Genomic DNA, 21,613 nt, shown 5'->3' on the forward strand with positions numbered 1-21,613 from the left:
AGAATCCACCCTATCTATACCTCTCAACATTTTATAAACCTCTATCAGGTCGCCTCTCAACCTGCATCTCTCCAGAGAGAAGAGAACTAGCTCCCTCAACCTATCTTCATAAGGCATGCCTCCCAATCCATGCAACATCCTTGTAAATCTCCTCTGCACCCTCTCAATAGCTTCCACATCCTTCCTGTAGTGAGGCGACCAGAACTGCGCACAGTACTACAAGTGGGGTGCACAGTACTCCAAGTGATCTTGATCTTACATAAAAGGCAAGACTTCTCCATCTTTGTAGGGGATCCATCAGATCAGAACCTCATTTTCACCCAGTGTTCCAATCTGCAGTTCTGCACCTCAAAAAGGTTAGACCTTGTTTGTTATATCTTCAATTTTCTCGTGTGTCTTGTGAATCCATTATTGATTTCCAATCCAAGAATATCAGATTCTGCAATCACCTTTGAGAAGACTAATAAATTGTGGTCTCGATCTAATGCAAAATGAGTTTGGAGTTGTCAAGTCCGTTTAATACAGAGTTGAGAAATATGCACAGCCCACTCTGGAAGAAATTGTTGACTTGTTGACAAGATTTGTGCAAGTGTTTTATTTTGTGCTCGTCTCAAATGGTCAACTTTATTGCAAGCTCAGCAAATACTTGAGAGATATTTCTATTGGTTTCACTCCCTGTCGATGGGTATTATATCCACTGCAGTTGTAAATTATTGAATAATCTGGATTCAAAGCTAATGCCATACCAGTTGTATGCTTTCTTTATCCAAGTTTCATGACTTATTTTTCATCTTTTCATCACAAACATATATATCCTTCTCCAGGATGTTGAGGTTTCAATCCTTGATCTTCCTCAGAGTTATATCTCATGTATTAAATAAGTCATTGCAGTTAGTCGGGTTCTGCAATTCATCCCTCTAACTCTGCGTGATGGACTCGATACTTAGACCAATAAGGGTTTTGTGCCAGTGAAGAACAGTCTCTGACTGTTGCAATATGTAGTTGCCCCACTTTTTTTAATTTTATTTCTGCATTCGTACATGTGGGCATTGCTGAAAAGGTTTGTCCCTTCCTGGTTGCCATTGCCAAGGTAGTGGTGAGTTTTTCTCATTGAACTGCTGCAGTTCAGCACCCAGCTTACTGTTAGGGAATGAGCCCTAGGTATAGATTCAGCAATACTGAAGGAACAGTGAAATATTTCCAAGTCAGGGTGATGTGTGCCCTGCAAATAGGTGGTGGCATTTCCATGTGTCTGCTGATTTCATCTTCTGAGGTAGTAGAGTTTGGAAGGTGCAATTACAAAATCATGAGATCACAGAACCTACAGTCAGGAGACAGGCCCTTCAGTCCAAACTGGTCCATGCCAACCAAAAAGCCCATCTAAGCTCATAACACCATTTGCCTGCATTTGGCCCATATCCCTCTAAATCTTTCCTAGTCATGTGTCCGTCTAAATGCCTTTTAAATGTTGTCAATGTCCCTGCCTCACGCACTTCCTCCAGCAGTTCATTCCACATATATGCCGCCCTCTGTGTAAAAAAGTTACTCCTCAGGTTCCCATTAATTCTTTCCCCTCTTCATCTAAATCTATGCCCTCTGTCGAAGGATCATAACTGAGTTGCCACAATGCATCTTGTAAATGGTTCACATTGCTGCCACCGTGAGTCAGTAGTGGAGGGAGTAAATGTATAAGATGGTGTATGAGGTTCCAATCAAGCAGGCTACTTCGTTGTGAATGATATTGAGCTCGTTGAGCATTGTTGGACATGCACTCACCCAGTCAAACGGAGGATATTCCTTTACACTGCTGTGTTGTAGATGGCGAGCAGGCTTTGATAATTCAAGAGCCGAGTTATTCAGCACAGAATATCCAACCCCTGCCCTGCTCTTGTTGCCACAGTACTAGTCCAGTAGTTTGTTCTCTTTCTATTTTCTTGGCATGACCTTCAATGAGTTTGGACTCAAGTACATCTGTAGCCTGTGCAGAGATTTCTACACCACTTGCAGGTCAGGTCAGTTGTACAACACAGTTATTAAGCATCCTGCTATCTCAGCTTAGGTCATGAATGGACTCATCCATGTGGATTTCTGCCTATTAATGACCGTTTAAGCTCCCAAGTCAAGAACAATTGCAGAATAGGCTTGCAACTACATCATTCACGCTCCCACTTGTGATCAGAAAAACAAACATAAGAAATAGAAGCAAGATTGGGCCGTATGGCCCCTTGAGCCTGCTCTGCCACTCAATTAAAGTCATGACTGATGGGATTTCAGCTTTCACTCCATTTTCCTGACCAGCCCCCTCCTTATCCCTCACATGAGCTCAAATAAACCTTGACTTTGCAGGTCAGAAATCTAACTCAGCTTTCAGTGCATTTGAAGACCCCTCCTGAATGGCTCTCTGTGGAAGAGAATTCCAAAAGCACCGAGAGGACAAATCCCTCCTCATTTCCATTTTATATAGCAGTCCTCTTATTTTAAAACAGTGTCTCTTATTTCTAGTTTTGTGCACAAGGGGAAGTTTCCTCTCAGTATCTGTCAAGTCTCTCAGAACCACACAAGTTTCAATAAAATCACTCCTCATTCTTCTAAACTCCAAAGAATATAAGCTCAATCTTCTCAACCTCTTCTCATAAGACAACCCCTTGATCTCAGAAGTCAATGGACTGAACATTCTCTGCCTCCAGTGTATGTGCATCCCTCCTTACATGAACTGGAAATATATCACTGTTCCTTCACCTGCTGCTGGATCAAAATTCTGGAATTTAGAACCTGACAGTGCAGAAGGAGGCCATTTGGCTTATCGAGCCTGCACTGATCACAAATCCATCCAGGCCCTATCCCCATAACCCCATGGATTTACCCAAGCTAGTCCCCCTGATGGCAAAGGACAATTTAGCATGGCCAATCCACCAAACCCGCACATCTTTGGACTGCAAAAGGAAACCAGAGCACCCGGAGGAAACTCATGCAGGCACAGGGAGAACATGCAAACTGAGCACAAACTGTGACCCAAACCAGGAATTGAATCCGGGGTTCCCTGGTGCTATGAGGCAGCAGTGCCAACCACTGAACGCACCCATACTGTCTCCTTCCTAACAGCACCTTGGGTGTGCCTACACCATAGGGACTGCAGCGGTTCAAGAAAACAGCCCATTACTACCACTTTCCCCGGGATAATTAGGGATGGGCAATAATTGTTGGCCTAGCAAGCGACACCCAGCTCCATGAATGAACTAAAAAAATCTCAACGGCAACTTGGCACAAACAACATTCTTCTCTGAGTTTATAACCAGTTGTTAAACAACTGATGTGTAATTCTTTCAGCTATAACGAAACAACTTATTTTTCTCTTCCTCGATCATTCAGAAGGGGATTATCAAAAATCAAGTTGCATTTCAGGCAGCAACACTTGACTCCAGTGCAGTGAGACCCGTTGTTATGGTAACAGGAGACCTCAAGCCACTCTAAATTTATCACCACGCTCACACTTCACCTAACCTTCCAGAATAATCTTTAAGCCAGACTTTAATAAGACAAACCACACCACAAGCACAAACAACTGAGTTGAGCCGGTGGAGGGGTGGCAGAAGCGTAGAGGCAGTTCAGTTAAATCTCACTTTGCGCAATAAAATCGCAACGCGACGGGTTCAATTATTTCAAACACAAATGTCACAGTACCATTCATCTCTGCCGGCGTCGCAGTTGCAGTGATACTTGTCATCCAAGCAGCTCTCCTCCAATCCACAGGCACATTTTTGAACGCCTGGCGACGAACCTCCCCAGTACGTCTGCTTCTCATTGGTCCTCCCAATCCACCAGGTCAATGGCGCCCCATCTGGAAGAAACTTAGAAATATTACCAAGGATAGAGCTGTCAGGACGACTGGGCTTTTCCAGCTTCTTATGTTTTTTTCTCTTTAAAGTCTTTAAAGGTGTTTTTATGTTTAGGAAAATGAGCGATGGCAGCTCTGAGAAAGAAAGAAGAAACATTTTGCTTTCTGCAACCATACTGAAATTGCCAACTCTGGTTGGACTTATTCCTGGAGTACCATCACTGACTCCTCTGCTCTAGCCACTTTGCCCCCCGCCCCCCCCCCAACTCCTACGTTGGTCAGTTGGTTGCCCAATCCCAGCTCTGCACCACTTTTGTGCACCAACTGAAATTTGAACAGAACTTTTTTCACGCAGAAGGTGATGCGTGTCTGGAATTCGCTGCCAGGGTTGGTGGTGGAGACAGAGACCCTTAACCCTCTTAAAAAGTAGCTGGATCCTGAAGTGCTGTAAGCGACAGAGCAATGAGTCGGGTGCAGGAAGATGGAATTAGAAAGGGCACCTGTGTGTCCTTGGGCTGCCATGGACAAAATGGGCCAAGTGGCCTCCTTCTGTGCTGCCCCATTGAATGACTCCTAACATGTCAGTCATTTTTATTCCCCCATGTCCAGTTACTAATAAAAGAAAATGATCAAAGGGAATGAAAAGGCATCAGGTTTCTTTAATGCACCTATGGTGATTCATCTGGGTTGCTGGCTACAATGCTGCGGAGATTAATCTTGAATTTTTAGAGGCACCAATTCTAGATTATTGGCAATCACACCAAACATAAGGTAAAAACAGAGTATCACACATGGCAGCTGTCAGAGTATTATAGGATTTTCATGACAGAAGGGACCATTCAGCCCACATCTGCTTCATAACTGCGCTAGATTTCTCTCTGTGACAGTTTGGCTGTAGAAGATGGGATGAGGATATAGTTATTCTGCTTGCCATCTTAAGTCTAATATGATCCCAGCATTTTAGAAACAGGAGGTCCCCAAATTTATCTTTGGTTATTACGATAGCTAATAAAGCAAAACACTTCTTGGTCCTGGGAATAAATATTGCAGTGAGTGCAGGAGGGGGAGCTAACTTAAAAGAGAGTGAACAGCCACAAGAATTGTAAGCACAGTTGTCACGGAGGCCTCTTGAGGAGTCAAAGTCAATTTTGACAATGTATTGTGGGTCAAAGGTGGGTCTTCACTAGACCATCACCTTCCCTTCACTACCCAGCACTCAAAGATCAAAGAATAGTACAGCACAGGAAAAAGGCTCTTCGGCCCAGCAAGCCTGGGTCGACACATGATGTCTTTCTAAACGAAAGACCTTTTGCCTCTAGGTGGTGCATACTCCTTTATTTACTGCCCGTTCATGTATCTGTCATGATGCGTCTTAAACATTGCCATTGTATCTATCAGCTCTTCTGGCAGTCCATGCCAGGCACTTACAACCAACCTCTGCATAAAAAAAAATTGCCTCTCACATCTCCTTTAAACTTTCCCTCTTTTTCACGTTCAAACACTTCCTGCCATTACCTGTAGTAGGTGATACTGCAGATGGGTCCATTTTCCCTCTCCATTCCATATATCATAGGCATAGTGTCATAGAGGTTTACAGCATGGAAACAGGCCCTTCGGCCCAACTTGTCCATGCCTCCTCTTTTTTTAAACCCCTAAACTAATCCCAATTGCCCGCATTTGGCCCATATCCCTTGATATCCATCTAACCCATGTAACTGTCTAAATGCTTTTTGAAAGACAGAATTGTACCTGTCTCTACTACTGCCTCTGGCAGCTTATTCCGGACACTCACCACCCTCTGTGTGAAAAAATTGCCCTCTGAACACTTTTGTATCTCTCTTCTCTCACCTAAACCTATGCCCTCTAGTTTTAGACTTCCCTATCTTTGGGAAAAGATGTTGACTAAAGCAGACTGTGTGTCTATTTCTGCGTGAAACTAAATTAATTAAACTGAAAACAGATTGTCTGTGAGGTTTAGCACATCAGAGAAGTGTAGGTGCAAATGGCATTCATTTTCATGTTTGCATAGTCAAGTGAATTTCTGTAAACATGTACAGGTAAGAATTTGCATTAGGAGATAGCAAAGGGCTTGGATTTTCAGAAGTTACATTTCATGGAGGAGTAAAATGTTCGATAACTTGGGAAAAGTCATAAATAAATGAGGAAAGCTTATTGGACTTTATTTGATCCAAAGGCGGGGACTATAGGGAGAGGTGAAAGATTTTTATATTTTGGGAAGGTTAAGTTCAAAGAGGTGTTGAGGAGAATGGAATCAAAGATAAAAAGGAATAGATGTATTTAACGAGAGTTGTTGGGTTGTTTTGGGTGATAGCAATGGAAGACATCCTGGGATACAGCTCTGTGTTGGAAAAGGAGTTGTGAAATTGCAAGGATTGCAGCACCTACTCCAGTCAATCCATAAAAATTTTGTTTCTGAAGTTTCTTGACTTTCTTGTCTCACAACAGAGGTGGCACGGTAGCACAGCGGTTAGCACTACTGCCTCATAGTGCCAGGGACCGGGGTTCAATTCCAGCTTTGGGTGCCTTGGGTCACTGTCTATGTGGAGTTTGCAAGTTCTCTCCGGATGCTCCACATTCCAAAGATATACAGGTTAGATGAATTGGCCATGCTTAGTTAGCCATGCCACGTTGCTCCTTAGTGTCCAAAGATTTGTAGGTTAGGTGGATGCGTGGAGTTAAGAGCCAAAGTGTGGACATGGGTAAAATGCCCTTTTGGAGAATCAATGGTCAAATGGCCTCCTTCTGCACTATAGGAATTTTATGGTTCAGATTAGAACAGAGTTTTCCTATATACTGTTCTTAAAAGGATGGCAGGTTTGTCTTGTAGTAATGTTACTTGAATTTTATAGTTAGATATCTCTAAAGGAGGGTTGCCTAAAGGATGCTTACCAATGTATCTAACTGAGTAAGGGTCTTTTAAGGAATGATCTGTGACACAATTTTTAACTGTATAACTGCAATCTTGTGTGTTTAAGGTTTTTTTTTGTTTCATTAATATTGAATGTTAAAATCCCAAAAGTTACTTGAGTTTGTGGCTTCTGAATTCAATCACTTTTCATTTTGTTGTCAGAATATATTAAAGAAAAAGGTTGTGATATGTCAGCCAAGTTTTCCTTTGGGATTTGGTTTGTGCAGCAATTAACATCTGTTGGATCATAACACCATTACCAAACTCCTAAACCATCTCTGTGAATCTGTGAATATTTATCCCAATGATTTGGGAATAAATTAATTAACACTTACAAAATTATGGGACTATATATGGAAATCATCATAGATTTAAAGGTAAATCATGTTTGACTAACTTGATTGAGTTATTTGATACAATGATGGAGTTCTGGCATTGTTCAGGATAGGTCAGTCGCTCTATGGATTACAGGGCTATGAAGAAAGGGTAGAGGAGCAGTGTTAATCGAATAGCCCTTTCAAATAGCTGGTACAGGTAGAGTTGGTGGAATGATCTGCTTTAGTGCTATGTGATTGTAAGGCATCCAAAACTGACCACAATATTCTGCTTGTGTCAAATTAATAAACTTATCATTTGGTCTTTGTTCTTAACACACTATCTTTCAAAAAGATACAATCATTATATAAATGAAATTATTCCCCCTCTCATAATCTATTTCTAATTCAAAGTGAATTATCATTGTACAAACATAGAAAATAGGTGCATGAGTAGGCCATTCGACTCTTCGAGCCTACACCACCATTCAATATGATCATGGCTGATCATGCACTCTCAGAGCCCCACTCCCGCTTTCTCTCTATACCTTTTGATCTCTTTAGCCAAAAGGGCCATGTCCAGCTCCCTCTTGAACATATCCAACAAACTGGTCCCAACAACTTTTTGTTGTAGAGAATTCCACAGCTTCATAATTCTCTGAGTGAAGAAGTTTTTCCTCATCTCAGTACTGAATGGCTTACTCCCTTATTCTTAGACAGTTCTGGACTTTCCCAACCTCGGGAACATGCTTTCCATGTCTAGCCTATCCAGTCCCATCAGGATTTTGTATGTTTCCATGAGATCCCCTCACATTCTTCTAAATTCCAGTGAGCACAAGCCCAGTCGATCCAAACTTTTTCATATGTCAGTCCTGCCATTCCAGGAATCAGTCTGGTGAACATTCGCTGACTCCTCAATAGAAAGAATGTCCTTCCTCAGACTAGAAGACTGGAACTGCACACAATACTTTAGGTGTGGCCTCACCAAGGCCCTGCATAACTAACTGCACAGCAATACATCCCTACTCTTGTACTCAAATCCTCTTGCTATGAAGCCCAACATGCCATTAGTTTGCCTCAGTGCCTGCTGTACCTGCATGCCAACCTTCTGCGACTGTTCCACCATGACACCCAGGCCACATTGCACTTCCCCTTTTCTGAAACTGCCACCATTCAGATTATAATCTTCCTTCCCGTTTTTGCCACGGAAGTGGATAACCTCAAATTTATTCACATTATGTTGCGTTTGCTAAGTATTTGCCCACTCAGTCAGCCTGTCCAAGTCACCCTACAGCCTCTTAGCATCCTCTTCGCATTTTGCACCAATTTACATGGCAATGTCCCATAGTTAAACATAGGACAATGATTGATCACAGAATCGTAGAACCCTACAGTGCAGAAAGAAGCCCTTTGGCTCATTGAGTCTGCACTGAACACAATCCCACCCAGGCCCTACCCTTACAAATTACACTCACTAATCCCTCTAACCTATACATCCCTGGACACCATAGGGCAATTTCTTAGCAGGGCCAGACAACCTAACCAGCACATCTTTGGACTGTGAGAGGAAACCCACGCAGACATGAGGAGAATGTGCAAACTCCACACACACTGTGACCCGAGCCGGGAATCGAACCCAGGACCCTGGAGCTGTGAAGCAGCAGTGCTAACCACTGTGCTACCTTGCTGCCCAAAGCATGATATAAAAAGCAGTGCACAAAAGCAAACAGGTTATCCCTCAGCCATCTCTTTTCTAGGGAAAAGATCCTCTGGCCTCTTCACCCTTTCCTGAGATCCTCAAATATAGACCCCAAGTCTCTGACCTAGATCGGAATCCCGACCTCTGATCTCAATCGGACAAAATGTTACCTCATTACCTTCCTAATATTTTTCAGGCTCATCTTCATGGAGGGGCCTTCCAAATTCATGGAGTGATCCTCTCAGTGAGCAGCAGAGAGGGGCAATGAAGAAGCCATGCTCTCTTTTTGCTGCACTGGCTGCCATATTCCAGTAAGTACAACACATAAATGTCCCATTACCATTTTGAGAAGCTAAGATAGAGGGTAATGGGTGAATGGATAATGTAGAAGGTGGATACAAGCAAAATACCACAGATGCTGGGATCTGAACCAAAACAGAAAGTGCTGGAAAATCTCAGCAGGTCTGACAGCATCTGTGGGGAGTGAGTAGAGCCACCGTTTCAAGTCTGGATGACCCTTTGTCAAAGCCGATGGTGAAGGGTCATCAAAACTTGAAAAGCTGACTCTACTCTCTCCCCACAGATGGAGTCAGATCTGCTGGGATTTTCCAGCATTTTCTGTAGAAGATAAGAACATAAGAACATAAAAACTAGGAGCAGGAGTAGGCCATCTGGCCCCTCGAGCCTACTCCACCATTCAATAAGATCATGGCTGATCTTTTCGTGGACTCAGTTCCACTTGCCCACCCGCTCACCATAACCCATAATTCCTTTCCTGTTCAAAAATTTATCTATCCTTGCCTTAAAAACATTCAATGAGGTAGCATCAACTGCTTCACTGGGCAGGGAATTCCACAGATTCACAACCCTTGTGTGAAGAAGTTCCTCCTCAACTCAGGTGGCTGGAGAGAGGGGGTGGGGGGGGAGTGTGGGATAGAAGTGGGTGAAGGGATAGGGTGGCAACTGGCTGGCTGAAGGGGTGTGTTGGCAGGTAGGTGGATGAAAGGATAGGATAGCAGGTGGGTGATGGGAGTGTAAGAATACAGGTACATGTGTGAGGGATTAGGGCAGCAGAGGGATGGATGAGAGGGATAAGCTGGTAACAGGATGTAAGAGGTGGGTGGCAACTAGGTGGGTGATAGGGTATGCTGTAAGTGGGTGTGGAGATAGGGTGTCAGGTGCTTGAAGGGGTAAGATGGGTTGGGAGTGCTGGGGTAGGAGTCAGGTGATCTGGTGTGGGGGTGATGTAATTGGGTGGTCAAAGATATAGTCGATGGGTTGAGTGGGGGAGTCGGACGGCCTTGTGGAGAGTGGGGGTAGGGGATGCTCAGTAGTATAGTTACCCAGGATTTATAACTAGTGTTGATCCTATTTTTTCCTGGATAACTATTCTGATATGTGAGTCAGAACCACCCTAGTATAATGCAGACATTTTACAGGCACGCAGGAGTTGACCATTAGATCTCTAAAACTTCCTGGACAGTCAGTGTCGCAGAAATTCCGCAGGATCCTCCACTGTATCCTGGGGGGATACCTCCTGGGTGTGACCATTCGAAGGCTGGAGGTTCTGGGCCATAGTATCATCCTTGGAGTTTCTTTGTACCATCTTCAGTGACTCCATATTCTTCTCGTAATCCAGAGACCAGAGTTGAGCATGGTACTCCTAGCTGGGCCAAGATTCTATGGTAAGGTTACATATCAGGCCTGTGTTGTGATTCTCTCCCCCTATATTTTTTACGATCGCGTTAATCTGTGTTGTGCCTCAAAATTATTTGATTTGATTTATTATTGTCACATGTGTTGGTATAGAGTGAAAAGAATTGTTTCTTGCACGTTACACAGACAAAGCACACCATTCACAGAGAAGGAAAATAGAGAGTGCAGAATGTAGTGTTACAGTCATAGCTAAGGTGCAGAGAAAAATCAACTTAATGCAAGGTAGGTCCATTCCAAAGTTTAACAGCAGCAGGGAAGAAACTGTCCTTGAGTCAGTTGGTATGTGACCTAGGATTTTGTATCTTTTTCCTGACGGAAGAAAGTGGAAGAGAGTATGTCTGTGGTACATGGGGTCTTTAATTACGCTGGCTGTTTTGCTGGGGCAGCAGGATGTATCGACAGAGTCAATGGATGGGAGGCTGGTTTGCGTGATGGTTTGGGTTGCACTCATGACCTTTTGTAGTTTGTGGTGGTCTTGGGCAGAGCAGGAGCCATACCAAGCTGCGATATAACCAGAAAGAATGCTTTCTGTGGTGTATCTGTAAAAGTTGGTGAGAGTCGCAGCGGACATACCACATTTTCATAGTCTTCTGAGAAAATAGTAGATTTGCGAATGCGTACCCCATGATCACTTTGCTCCTCTTCCTCATTCAGATACATTCCTGTTGCAATGAAGGAAGAAGCTTCACATATCAATCTCTCTGAATTAGATGGCCGATTTCATGCCAAGCATTTCCTTTACTCCAATTCTTGCAAGAGCTTCGTGCCAATTTAGTCAGGAGGCTTTCCATCCACCCGGCTCTTGGCTCAACCTCAACTCATTTCACTCAGAAACCTCGGCACTCTCCAAAGCCGGGAGATTCATTCCATCTGCCCGCTTTCAGAACGTAGATCTCGGAGGTAAAAGAACAATGTTCAAATCCTCTAAATCACCCACTCCCCATAATTGCTTAAACTTGGCATGATCATAGATTGGCTACCTTCGAGGCATTTCAGCATTAACATTTCTCCCAGTAAGTCAGCCTCTAAATATCACTAAAAATTCATGCTCTTGTAATTAAAAGCAAAACTTGCTGGCATCCAATTATATTTTGCAACAGATTTTAACTACTTATTCAATCTGTTCTCCTGGCAGTGAATAGTAATTCATTTGCATTCTCACAAAAGCAGCACAGCTCCGAGGTGAAACCTTTTTCCCCGTTTCAGAAACTAATTTTCATGAAAGTCCCCATCAAACACTCTGAAGAGGGTGTTCGAACAATCAGGCCCAAAATAATCAAGCTTCTTATTTCGACTCAGTCAACGTTTTATTCATTGGGGCAATTTTCACTTTGTCAAAAGACTTTTTCATTCTCTTTTAGTAAGCCATCTGCTCTGCCATATCAGTGGTCTTTCCTTTAAAAGCCTTGTCAGAAATACAACTTAAATCCATTTGCTTCGGTGAAGAAACGGAGACAGGCAGACAGGTACTTCAATAGTTTCTTGTCACCTACTGCAATGATTCGGACTAAGAAATCAATGTTCAGTTTTTATTTATTATGTGCCTACTTCAGCCTTCCTTGTGACAACCCATACAGAGTGCACCTGAGGTTCAATTAACAATGCTATCATGCCAGGTTTGTCATGAAGAATCCATCTAGCTTGGACCTGGTGGGCAAAGTGCCTCTTTGCCATTGGCTTTTGAGGAAGCGGGTCAACCCAGGGGCATAGCGAGCTGGTACCGTATCGGGAATCAAACTGGGAAATGGATGTTGGCATGAATTTAATGATACCTAATTCATTCACCCAAGCGAAACCCTCAGATTTCTATTCTGCAGAGTACTTTGCACATTCTAAATAAAGCTACAAGAGAAGGCATCCATCCTTAACTCACGTCACATGTATGATTCTAGTTTTGTAACAAGAAGCCATTGATTCACTGAGATAGTTCACATCATCACAATGCATCATTCACCCTCGAACCATAGAATCCCTACAGTGCAGCAGGAGGCCCTTCGGCCCACTGAATCTTAAAGTAAAGTTTATTTATTAGTGTCACAATTAGGTTTACATAAACACTGCAATGAAGTTACCGTGAAAATTCCCAAGTCGCCACACTCCAGCGCCTGTTTAAGTATACTGAAGGAGAATTTAGCATGGTCAATACACCTAACCAGCATGTCTTTTGGAATGTGGGAGGAAACCAGAGAACCCAGAAGTCCACACAGTCATGGGAAGAACATGCAGATACCACACAGACAGCGACCCAAGCTGGGAACTGAACCCAGGTCCCTGGCATAGTGAAGCAGCAATGCTAGCCACTGTGCCAGCCCAAATCTGCACTGACTCTCTGACAGAGTATCTTACCCAGCCCCTCTCCCTTGCCCCATCCCTGTAGCCACACATATTTGCCCTGCTAATCCTTCTAACCTACACATCTTGGGATGGCACGGTGGACAGTGGTTAGTACTGTTGCCTCATAGTGCTAGGGACTCAGGTTCAGTCCCTGGCTTGGGTCACTGTCTGTGTGATGTCTGCACATTCTCCCTGTGTTGGCACTGGTTTCCTCTGGTTTCCTCCATAGTGTGAAAAATGTGCTGGTTAGGTGCATTGGCACCTAAAATCCGCCCTTAGTGTATGCACATAGGTGCTGGAGTGTGGCGACTCAGGGAATTTTCACAATAACTTCATTGCAGTGTAAACATAAGCCTTACTTGTGACTGTAATAAATAGACTTAAACAAAAACACCAAGGAGCGACTTAGCATGGCCAGTCCACCTACCCTGCCCATCTTTGGAGTGTGGGAGGAAACCGGAGCACCCGGAGGAAACTTACGCAGACATGGGAAGAATGTGCAAACTCCATACAGTCACCCAAGACTGGAATCAAACATGGCTGCCTGGCACTGTGAGACAGTAGCGCTAACCACTGTGCCACTGTGCTGCCCATTGTAAATTGTAAATAAAAAACAAAATAAGATTTGCCTAATACCTAAGATATTATCCATACAGTGATGTAGAAAGAGACATGATGAGACCCCCTGTTTTGCATGTTGAAAACTTCTATCGAACATGACAGGTTGCCTCTATGAACACAATTTTAATCTTGGAATTCCTCGACTGTTACCAAACCATATTTCTTCCATAAAGAAATAACTGTTTAAGACCTATACAGTTTATGTTCAAGACCAACAGCTTAGTAAAACTTATTTTCTGATTAATTGAGTATCTGTAGATGTCCTTTGTTCTTAAAATATTTAGTTCCCCTTGCATCTAAATGTCTGTTGAATCTCACTCTGCCCGTACGTGATTCTCAAATCACAAACTTTGACACAGCTAATTGGTTTTGTTCAGAGTAAAACTATTGTCAGTTCTATTCCGTCCGCTGTGACAAATTCCTAGTTCATTGTTCATGCAAATACTTCAAAGGTAATGTTTAGTTCTGGGAAGGTTGAAGTTTCACTGTAGGAAATAGGATAAGTGCGACTAAAGCAGCTTAACACTAAGACACTTAAAAAGGGTCCAGCCCGGGAGTTAGCGGCTTGAATGGTAGGATTTTAAAACAGCAGCTTATCTAGAGAACTAGAGATTGACTTTTAGAGTGGTTGAGCTGGAATGGCCAAGATGGGCCAAATGGCCTCCTTCCGTATTGTATCCTTTCTATTGTTCTATGGTCTTATCATGCCTTTGCTAACACAACACTGACCCAAGGTCTCGATAATGTTTCTTTCTACGTCACTGTATGGATAGTACTGTATTTGGTCACAAATTAACTCAGCATATGCCATGTACTTATACTACACCTCCCCCAAAGTCTTATGTAACTTAATCACTGGAATCCAGGTATTGGATTAATGTGCATGTTTTTAAGATGTAACTTAGAATAGTTACATCTTTCTAACCTTTCTATATCCCACCGATATAGAATTACGCTGGTTTATAAGATTTATGCACTACCTTGCTGTTATTGGCTTACTGCTATTAGTATTATTACAATAAACTCATTACCTAATCTTCCTCATTCATGTCCTTGAAGTTAAAGGCTAGGTTGTCAGAGGACCTTATAAACCTTCCACGCTCAGTCACTGTTCTGTAAAATGAGTGGTAGTCCCCATTAAAGGCTCTTCCAAGCATCATGGGCTGGATGTGGCTGCTGAGACACTTGGATCCGGTCCACTAGGTTGTTGGACTCAACTGTTCAAATCCTCATGGACAAACTTTTCAAAAATGCTGTGTGCCTTATCCACATAGGCAGGTTTCTCCTTGGTTGTTAATGGGCTTACCACTGGGCCTATCAGGAGCCAATACAGGGAAAAAAAAATCCTGTGACTGAATAAGCAACATACAGTCAGTTGCTCGATAACTTTAATTCTCAGTTTCAGCGTGTGCAGAAATAACGGCAGGTAAGTACAACGTGGAACTACTGGGATCCACCTCCAGGTTTTCCAACTATCCTTTCAAACAAAGCCTCATCTCCATTGCTTTAACAAGGCTCCACCTCCAGGTTTTCCCACTTTCATTTCAGAATTCATTTGTCTTGAATGCTTTTACACAAACTCCGAGATCCAGCCATCAATCACTCCACAATTATTTCCACTAAAAACTTACAAACTGTAGTAAAATATCACAGAACTGAGAAACACTGGATATCTTTCTGACATCTCGTTAACTAACCTCTTCTCAGCTCTGTCTGTGACTTCACTGAACAGTTCTAGTTCCAATTCTCTCTGTTCCTTTAACTTCAACCAGCTGGAAACACCTCTTCATTTCTCTAGTTCTACTTAAGTAACTGTTTTTTTAAGATTTTGGCATTAGCCTTTGCCCCTTACTCCATGTTATGGCTTTTCATCCAGCTTGTACTGCCCTGGCCTCCAGTTAAAAACTAAACTCAAAAAGCTATTTACCCCAAAGGTGCCCCAAGTTGAACTTACAACCGGTTTAGCTGTGATCTCAATGAAGTGGAGCAGTCTTGAGGGGCTGAGTGACCTACTTGTGCTTCTAATTGGCACAGTGGTTAGCAGTACTGCATCACAGCGCCAAGGACCCGGGTTCAATTTTCAGCTTGGATCGTTGTCTCTGTGCAGAGTCTACACATTCCGCCCACATCCGCATGGGTTTCCTTCGGGTTCTTCGGTTTCTTCCCACACTCCAAAGGTATGTGGGTTAGGTGGTTTGGCCATACTATATTGCCTCTTAGTGCCAGAGGGATCGGCAGGGTAAATATGTGGGGTTATGGGGATAGGGCCTGGGTGGGATTGCTGTTAGCGCAGGCTTGATGGGCCAAATGGCCTCCTGCACTGTAGGGATTCAATAATCAGACTTTTGTGTGACAGTTCCCTTTAAAGAAAAATCAATGTGTGGCCAATGGCAGGTTGATACACGTTTTGGCACCCAGATCAAAATTTGGCCGAATTCCTGATCTCTGGCACACTTCCGACCTGTCAACCCTAACTCTGTGAAGGATTGCTTTGGGATATATATACTCTCACCAATACATTGCATAATTGAGGGAGAAATCATTTGAGACTGAATGAAGTCTCTGAAACAGAAACTTCTGAAACATAATTGTTCCAATCGAGCTCACTTGTGCACTTTATTTGAACAAGATTGCTATTGACTGGTCACGATTGCTTCTAGCAGTTATGTCTGAATTACAGTTGCCAGGCAGCTATTGTGGAGGATATATCTTTATCTTAAAAACACAACAGTTCCCAGTTAATTAGCAAATAGTCTTATTCCGCTTCTGAGTAGCACCATCTGGGGACTGACTGGGCAGTCAGATAGCTCTGTCGGCCGGACAGCTGGTTTGCGATGCCAACAGCCTGGGTTCGATTCCCGTACATGCTGGGGCTATTCATGAAGGCCTGGCCTTCTTACCCTCGCCCAAGGCGTGATGATACTTAGGTTAAATGACTACAAGTCAGCATTCCCCTCTCAAAGGGGAGAGCAGCCTATGGTCACCTGAGACTATGGTGACTTTACCTGGGTAGCACCATCATACAGTAGACGCAGCTGAGGGACTTCACTGGTGCATTTTGGGAGAAGTCAGCCCAGCAACATCTACTAAGAAGTGGGAAGCAGAAGATCTGGTGTCAAGGAGCGGTAAGTCCAAAACACTACATTAGTGTTTCCCTCCTTCCCTCCTCCTCTAATCAGCCTTTTGGCTAAGATGCAAATAAGATCATGCCTTGGAGGAGGAGCTACACCTATTCCAATCAGCTTGGATCGTGTAGATCAAGCCTGGTGGTGAGGGCCCTGTCTTGTCAGCTTGGATCGGGAATGTCCCAACTTGTTGGGACTCTGAATTGGCTTTAATGAGACTTGATTGGATTGGAATAAAGATTTCAAAAAAAGGCCTCTGTGAGAAGGTAAAAGTGAAAGTAAGAATTTTATAAATTTTCATAGATAATTTAATTGGTGCCAGAAATGTCAGTCAGTGAGGTTAAGTGCTGCGTGTTTGAGATGTGGGAGATCCATGACACTTCCAGCGTCTTGGACAACTGCATCAGCAGGATGTGCACCCAATTGCAACTCCTTACAGACTGCATGGATACGTTGGAGCAGCAGTGAATGCACTTAGGAGCATGAAGATAGTGGAAAGCATCATAAATGGGAGCTTTAGAGACATGGTCACGCCCCAGGTGCAGGCAGATAGATGGGTGACTGCCAGAAGGGCAGGCAGTCAGTGTAGAAATCCCCTGTGGTCATCCCCCTCACTAACAAGTGTACTATTTTGGATACTGTAGGGAGGATAAGAGCAGCAGCAGCCAGAACAGTGGCACCAGAGCTAGTTCTGTTGTTAAGCAGGGAGAGACAAAGAGCACTAGTGCAATAGTGATAAGGGACTCGAGGGTTAGGGATGCAGATAGGTGCTTCTGTGGACGTTAAAGAAACTCCAGTATGGTATGTTGCCTCCCTGGTGCCAGAATCCAGGATGTTTCAGAACATGCAGAAAGCATTCTGAAAGGAGAGGGTGAACAGTGGTTGCGGTATGTAGGGATTCTATGATTCTACATGATAATGACCTTCTGAGAGAAAACAATTTCCCTTCATCTCAATCGTGAATAATGGGAGAACCATTATTTTTAAACTGAGCCCTCTCATTCTAGTCTGTCCCATAAGGACATTACTGAATATCTACCCTTTAAGTCCCTTCAAAATCTTAGAAGTTATACATCTCTTTCTTCTAAACTCCAATGGTCCACAGGCCCAGCCTGTACAATTTTCCCTCATTAGATAAACTCTTATGGAATTTTACCGCTTCGCGCGCCAAAGCTCCTAAGATCCCACCCGAGGCCAACGGAGAATGCTGTTCTACGAGCCTCACCCATCCTGGAATAGGGGGACATGTCAGTAAAATCCAGCCTCAATCCCAGGAATCAGTTGAGTGAACCTTCTCCAAACTGCAATTATAAAGGAAGCCAAAGCTGTACACATTACTCCAGATGTCCTCACAACACCAGGGATCCAGGTACGATCCTGGCCTTGGGTGGCTGTCTGGAGTCTGAACATTTTCCCCTCCCCCGCACCACCCCCCGTAGCTGCGTGGATTCCTCCGGCTGCTTTGGTTTTGCCCCACACTCCAAAGATGTGCAGGTTAGTTAGATAGTTAGATTGGCTACGCTAAATTGTCCCTTAATATCCAAAGATGTGCAGGTTAGATGGATGGCTGTGGTAAATACACAGGATTATAGGTATAAGGCAGGGTGGGGTGACCACCTGGAGAGGTGGTCTTTCAGAGAGACGGTGGAGACTTGATGGGCCGAATGATCTCCTTCTTCACTGTAGGGGTTCTATGGTTCTGTGTTATCCCACCAATGCCCTGTACAACCGTAGCAAAACTTCCCTACTTTTATATTCCATTCCTATTGCAGTAAATGACAAAAGGATGGAAGGGTGAGAATGGGAACTGCAAGTTTTAAATGAGTTTCATCACCATTTTGGGTGAAGGTCGTAGAGATGCCAGCAGCTGTGGGCTTTTAGAGGAAGGATACATAAAATGAGAGTGGGTGGTGTTGGGGAGGGAAGTGGTCACTGCTGGAAGAGGGATTATGCCAGTTTTAAAATGAAATACCTACATGAACCGAGAAACATCTAATTCCAGAAACGGTGAGAGATTTTAGTCTCCTGGGGTGCCACTCATTTTAGGGGAAGCTTGGGGCTCACTAAGCTCCCTGCGCCCACAAAATAGACAACCAATTCGCCTCATTAGGAATGTTGTTGAGAGCAGTAAAAGGAGGATGACTGGAGTTTTCCAATCAGAATTCAGTTTCCCAACACAATCTCTGTCAACCGAACATTCCCTTTTCCTGAAAAACATCTTGTAATTATTAACCTGAGATAGTCAACCATTGCTCCTTCATCTATTAAATTTAAAACACAAGAATCTCATTCTTTATTCATTCAAAACTGGTGCAAATGGATTTCTATATTCAAATGTAGAATCCACATTAAAAATAAATGAATCTTGTTCCCAAATAGCACGTTGTGAGACTCTCCGTGATGAGATGAAAATCAATAAGGAATTCAATATGATCTGTCTCAACTTGTATACCTGGGAAAAGTCCTCACAACAACAATACTTAAGAGCATCTTAAGCACCCAACTTGTAGGGACAAAGAGTGGCACGGTGGCGCAGTCAACTCCTGTTTCCCATCCCAATCAAGAAGATTCTGCTCTCAGTACCTACCATTCCAAGTTCCAAGAAAAACAGTTTTAAATTAGTGCCCTCATTTCCTAGAGTCAAGAATTCCTCTACCCAATACCATCATAGATGCACACATAAGATTACAGAACCCGTCCAGTGCCAAAAGAGACCTCTAGGCCCATAGACCCTGCTCCGACTCTCCGACAGGATATTTTATCCAGGCCCTCTTCCCTGCCATGGCTCTGTAGCCCCACACATTTATCCCATTCATCCTCCTAATCTTAACATTTTGGGAGTTAATTGCCATGGCCAATCTCATGCACATCTTTGGGAGGAAACTGGAGCACCGGGAGGAAACCCACACAGACACGGGGAGAATGTGCAAACACCACACAGACAGTCACCCAAGTTCGGAATTGAACCTGGGACTCTGGTGCTGTGATGCAGCAGTGCTGCCCGATGAGCCACTGTGTCGCTCCATAAGATCATAGAATCTTACAACGCAGAATATCGAGTCTGCAGTGATCACAATCCCACCCAGATCCTATTCCCATAACCCTCACGTATTTACTCTGTTGATCCTCTGACAAATGGGCCAATTTAGCATGGCCAATCGACCTAACCCACACATCTTTGGATTGTGGGAGGAAACCCACACAGACGCGGGGAGAATGTGCAAACTGCGCACCGACAGTGACACAAGATAGGAATCGAATCCCGGTCCCTGGTGCTGTGAGGCAGCAGTGCTAACCATTGTGTCACCATGCAGTTGTCATACAGAATCTGATCCACTTGGAAAAGTATTCAATTTAATTTTTTTTTAGAATTATTTAGAATTAAATTTGTCCTGCCTTGGCTCCCCATGTTCGTTTTTGAGTTTTCATTTTCTAATCTGCTTTTCTCATCTTTAATCTTATCTTTCATCTTTGACGATCAAAGCAGGTCAGTGGCTGGGAACTATGTGGTGAGTAACTCATCTCCAGGCTCCCCAAAAGCCTGTCATCCTCTACAAAGTTAAAGTCAGATATGCAATGGATACTCTCCCCATACCTGGGTGAGAGCAGCTTCAAAAACTCTCAAGAAGTTCAACACCATCCAAAACAAAGCAGCTCGCTTGATTCGCACCCTATTCATCACCTTCAACATTCATCCGCTCCACCACAACATGCTGTGGTAGCAATGTGTACCATCAACAAGATGCACTGTGGCAACTTGCCAGGGCTCCTTCAACCCTTCCAAGCCCACGACCGCCACCATTTACAAACACAAGAGCAGTGGCACATGGCAACACCATCACTGCACATTCTCACTCACCATCCTGCCTCGGAAATATATTGGCCGTTCCTTCACACTCACTGGGTTAAAATCCTGGGACTCCTTCACCACCAGCATTGTGAATGTACATTTATATTCATTTGTGGGACATGGGCGTCGCTGGTTGGCCAACATTTATTGCCCATCCCTAGTTGCCCTTGTAGGGCAATTGAGAGTCAACCACATTGCTGTGGTTCTAGAGTCACATGTAAACCAGACCAGGTAAGGGCAGCAAATTTCCTTCCCTAAAGGACATGAATGAACCAGGTGGATTTTCGCCAACGCTTTCATAGTCAGCAGTAGGTTCTCAATTCCAGATTTTCTTATGATTAAATTTATCTGCTGTGGTGGGATTCGAACCCAGGCCCCTAGAACATTGGCTGAGTTTCTCGATCTAGTGATAATACCACGAGGCTGTCGCCTTCCCCACCTGCACGACAGTGACTGCGGTGGTCCAAGATGGCGGATCACCACCGCCTGCCTTCTCAAGAGCAATTTGGGATGGGTAATAAATCCTCTCCCAGCCAGCAACACTTGCGTCCTGTGAAAAAGAATAAAAACAAGTCCCGAAAGAGAAAGTGTTGGAAAATCACAGCATGTTTGGCAGATCTGTAAGGAGACAAAAGAGCTGATACTTTGAGTCCAGATGACCCAAAGGGTCTCTTTTGGTTTCAGATTTCAGCATCCGCAGTAATTTGCTTTTATAAAAAAGCCCCATCCTTAATTTTAATCTAGCTCTTTAAAGCGAATCTATTCGTAGACTAATTATTCCTACTCGTTGTCAGTTTTAGCCGGGACTCTGTACAGCTGCCTGCTGAATTTTACTTGGGGTGGAATTTTCCCTCCCTGCCTGCCGCAGGAATCGTAACGGGTGGGACGGGACCTACGAAGGGGTCCATTGACCTCGGGTGGGATTATCTGGTCTTGAGCCGAGTGAGGCTAGAAAATCCACCCCTCTCCTCAACCCCTTGGTGTCCCTCAGCTCTTTGCTTTCTCACATGAAGTGACTTTCCCCTTTCAGTTCTGAGGAGGGTCCGAAATTAAACTCTTTGTTAAGCTCTGTGGTGATTAAGCCTCTCCTTTCGCTCATCGTCCTATTATTACAACCAGCACAAAGCTTCAGTTAGGCTGTGCCGACAATGTGATTTACTTTGGATCATCAATTATGCACTCGTTCATCC

At 43.8% G+C, this 21,613-nt stretch overlaps 1 protein-coding gene across 1 annotated transcript in view; it reads right to left on the bottom strand.

The window, feature by feature from the left end:
- The window catches only part of LOC145349767 (contactin-associated protein-like 5), an 803,770-nt gene that overhangs the window by 239,584 nt on the left and 542,573 nt on the right, over nt 1-21,613 (bottom strand). Inside the window, exon 14 of the mRNA XM_080198309.1 lies at nt 3,682-3,838. Within this exon, the coding sequence (XP_080054435.1) occupies nt 3,682-3,838 (157 nt within the window). The remainder of the gene's footprint in view (nt 1-3,681; nt 3,839-21,613) is intronic.

This window comes from Carcharhinus amblyrhynchos, chromosome 11, assembly GCF_965287045.1.
Source record: "Carcharhinus amblyrhynchos chromosome 11, sCarAmb.v2.hapA, whole genome shotgun sequence".
NCBI classification, from domain to species: Eukaryota; Metazoa; Chordata; class Chondrichthyes; order Carcharhiniformes; family Carcharhinidae; genus Carcharhinus; species Carcharhinus amblyrhynchos.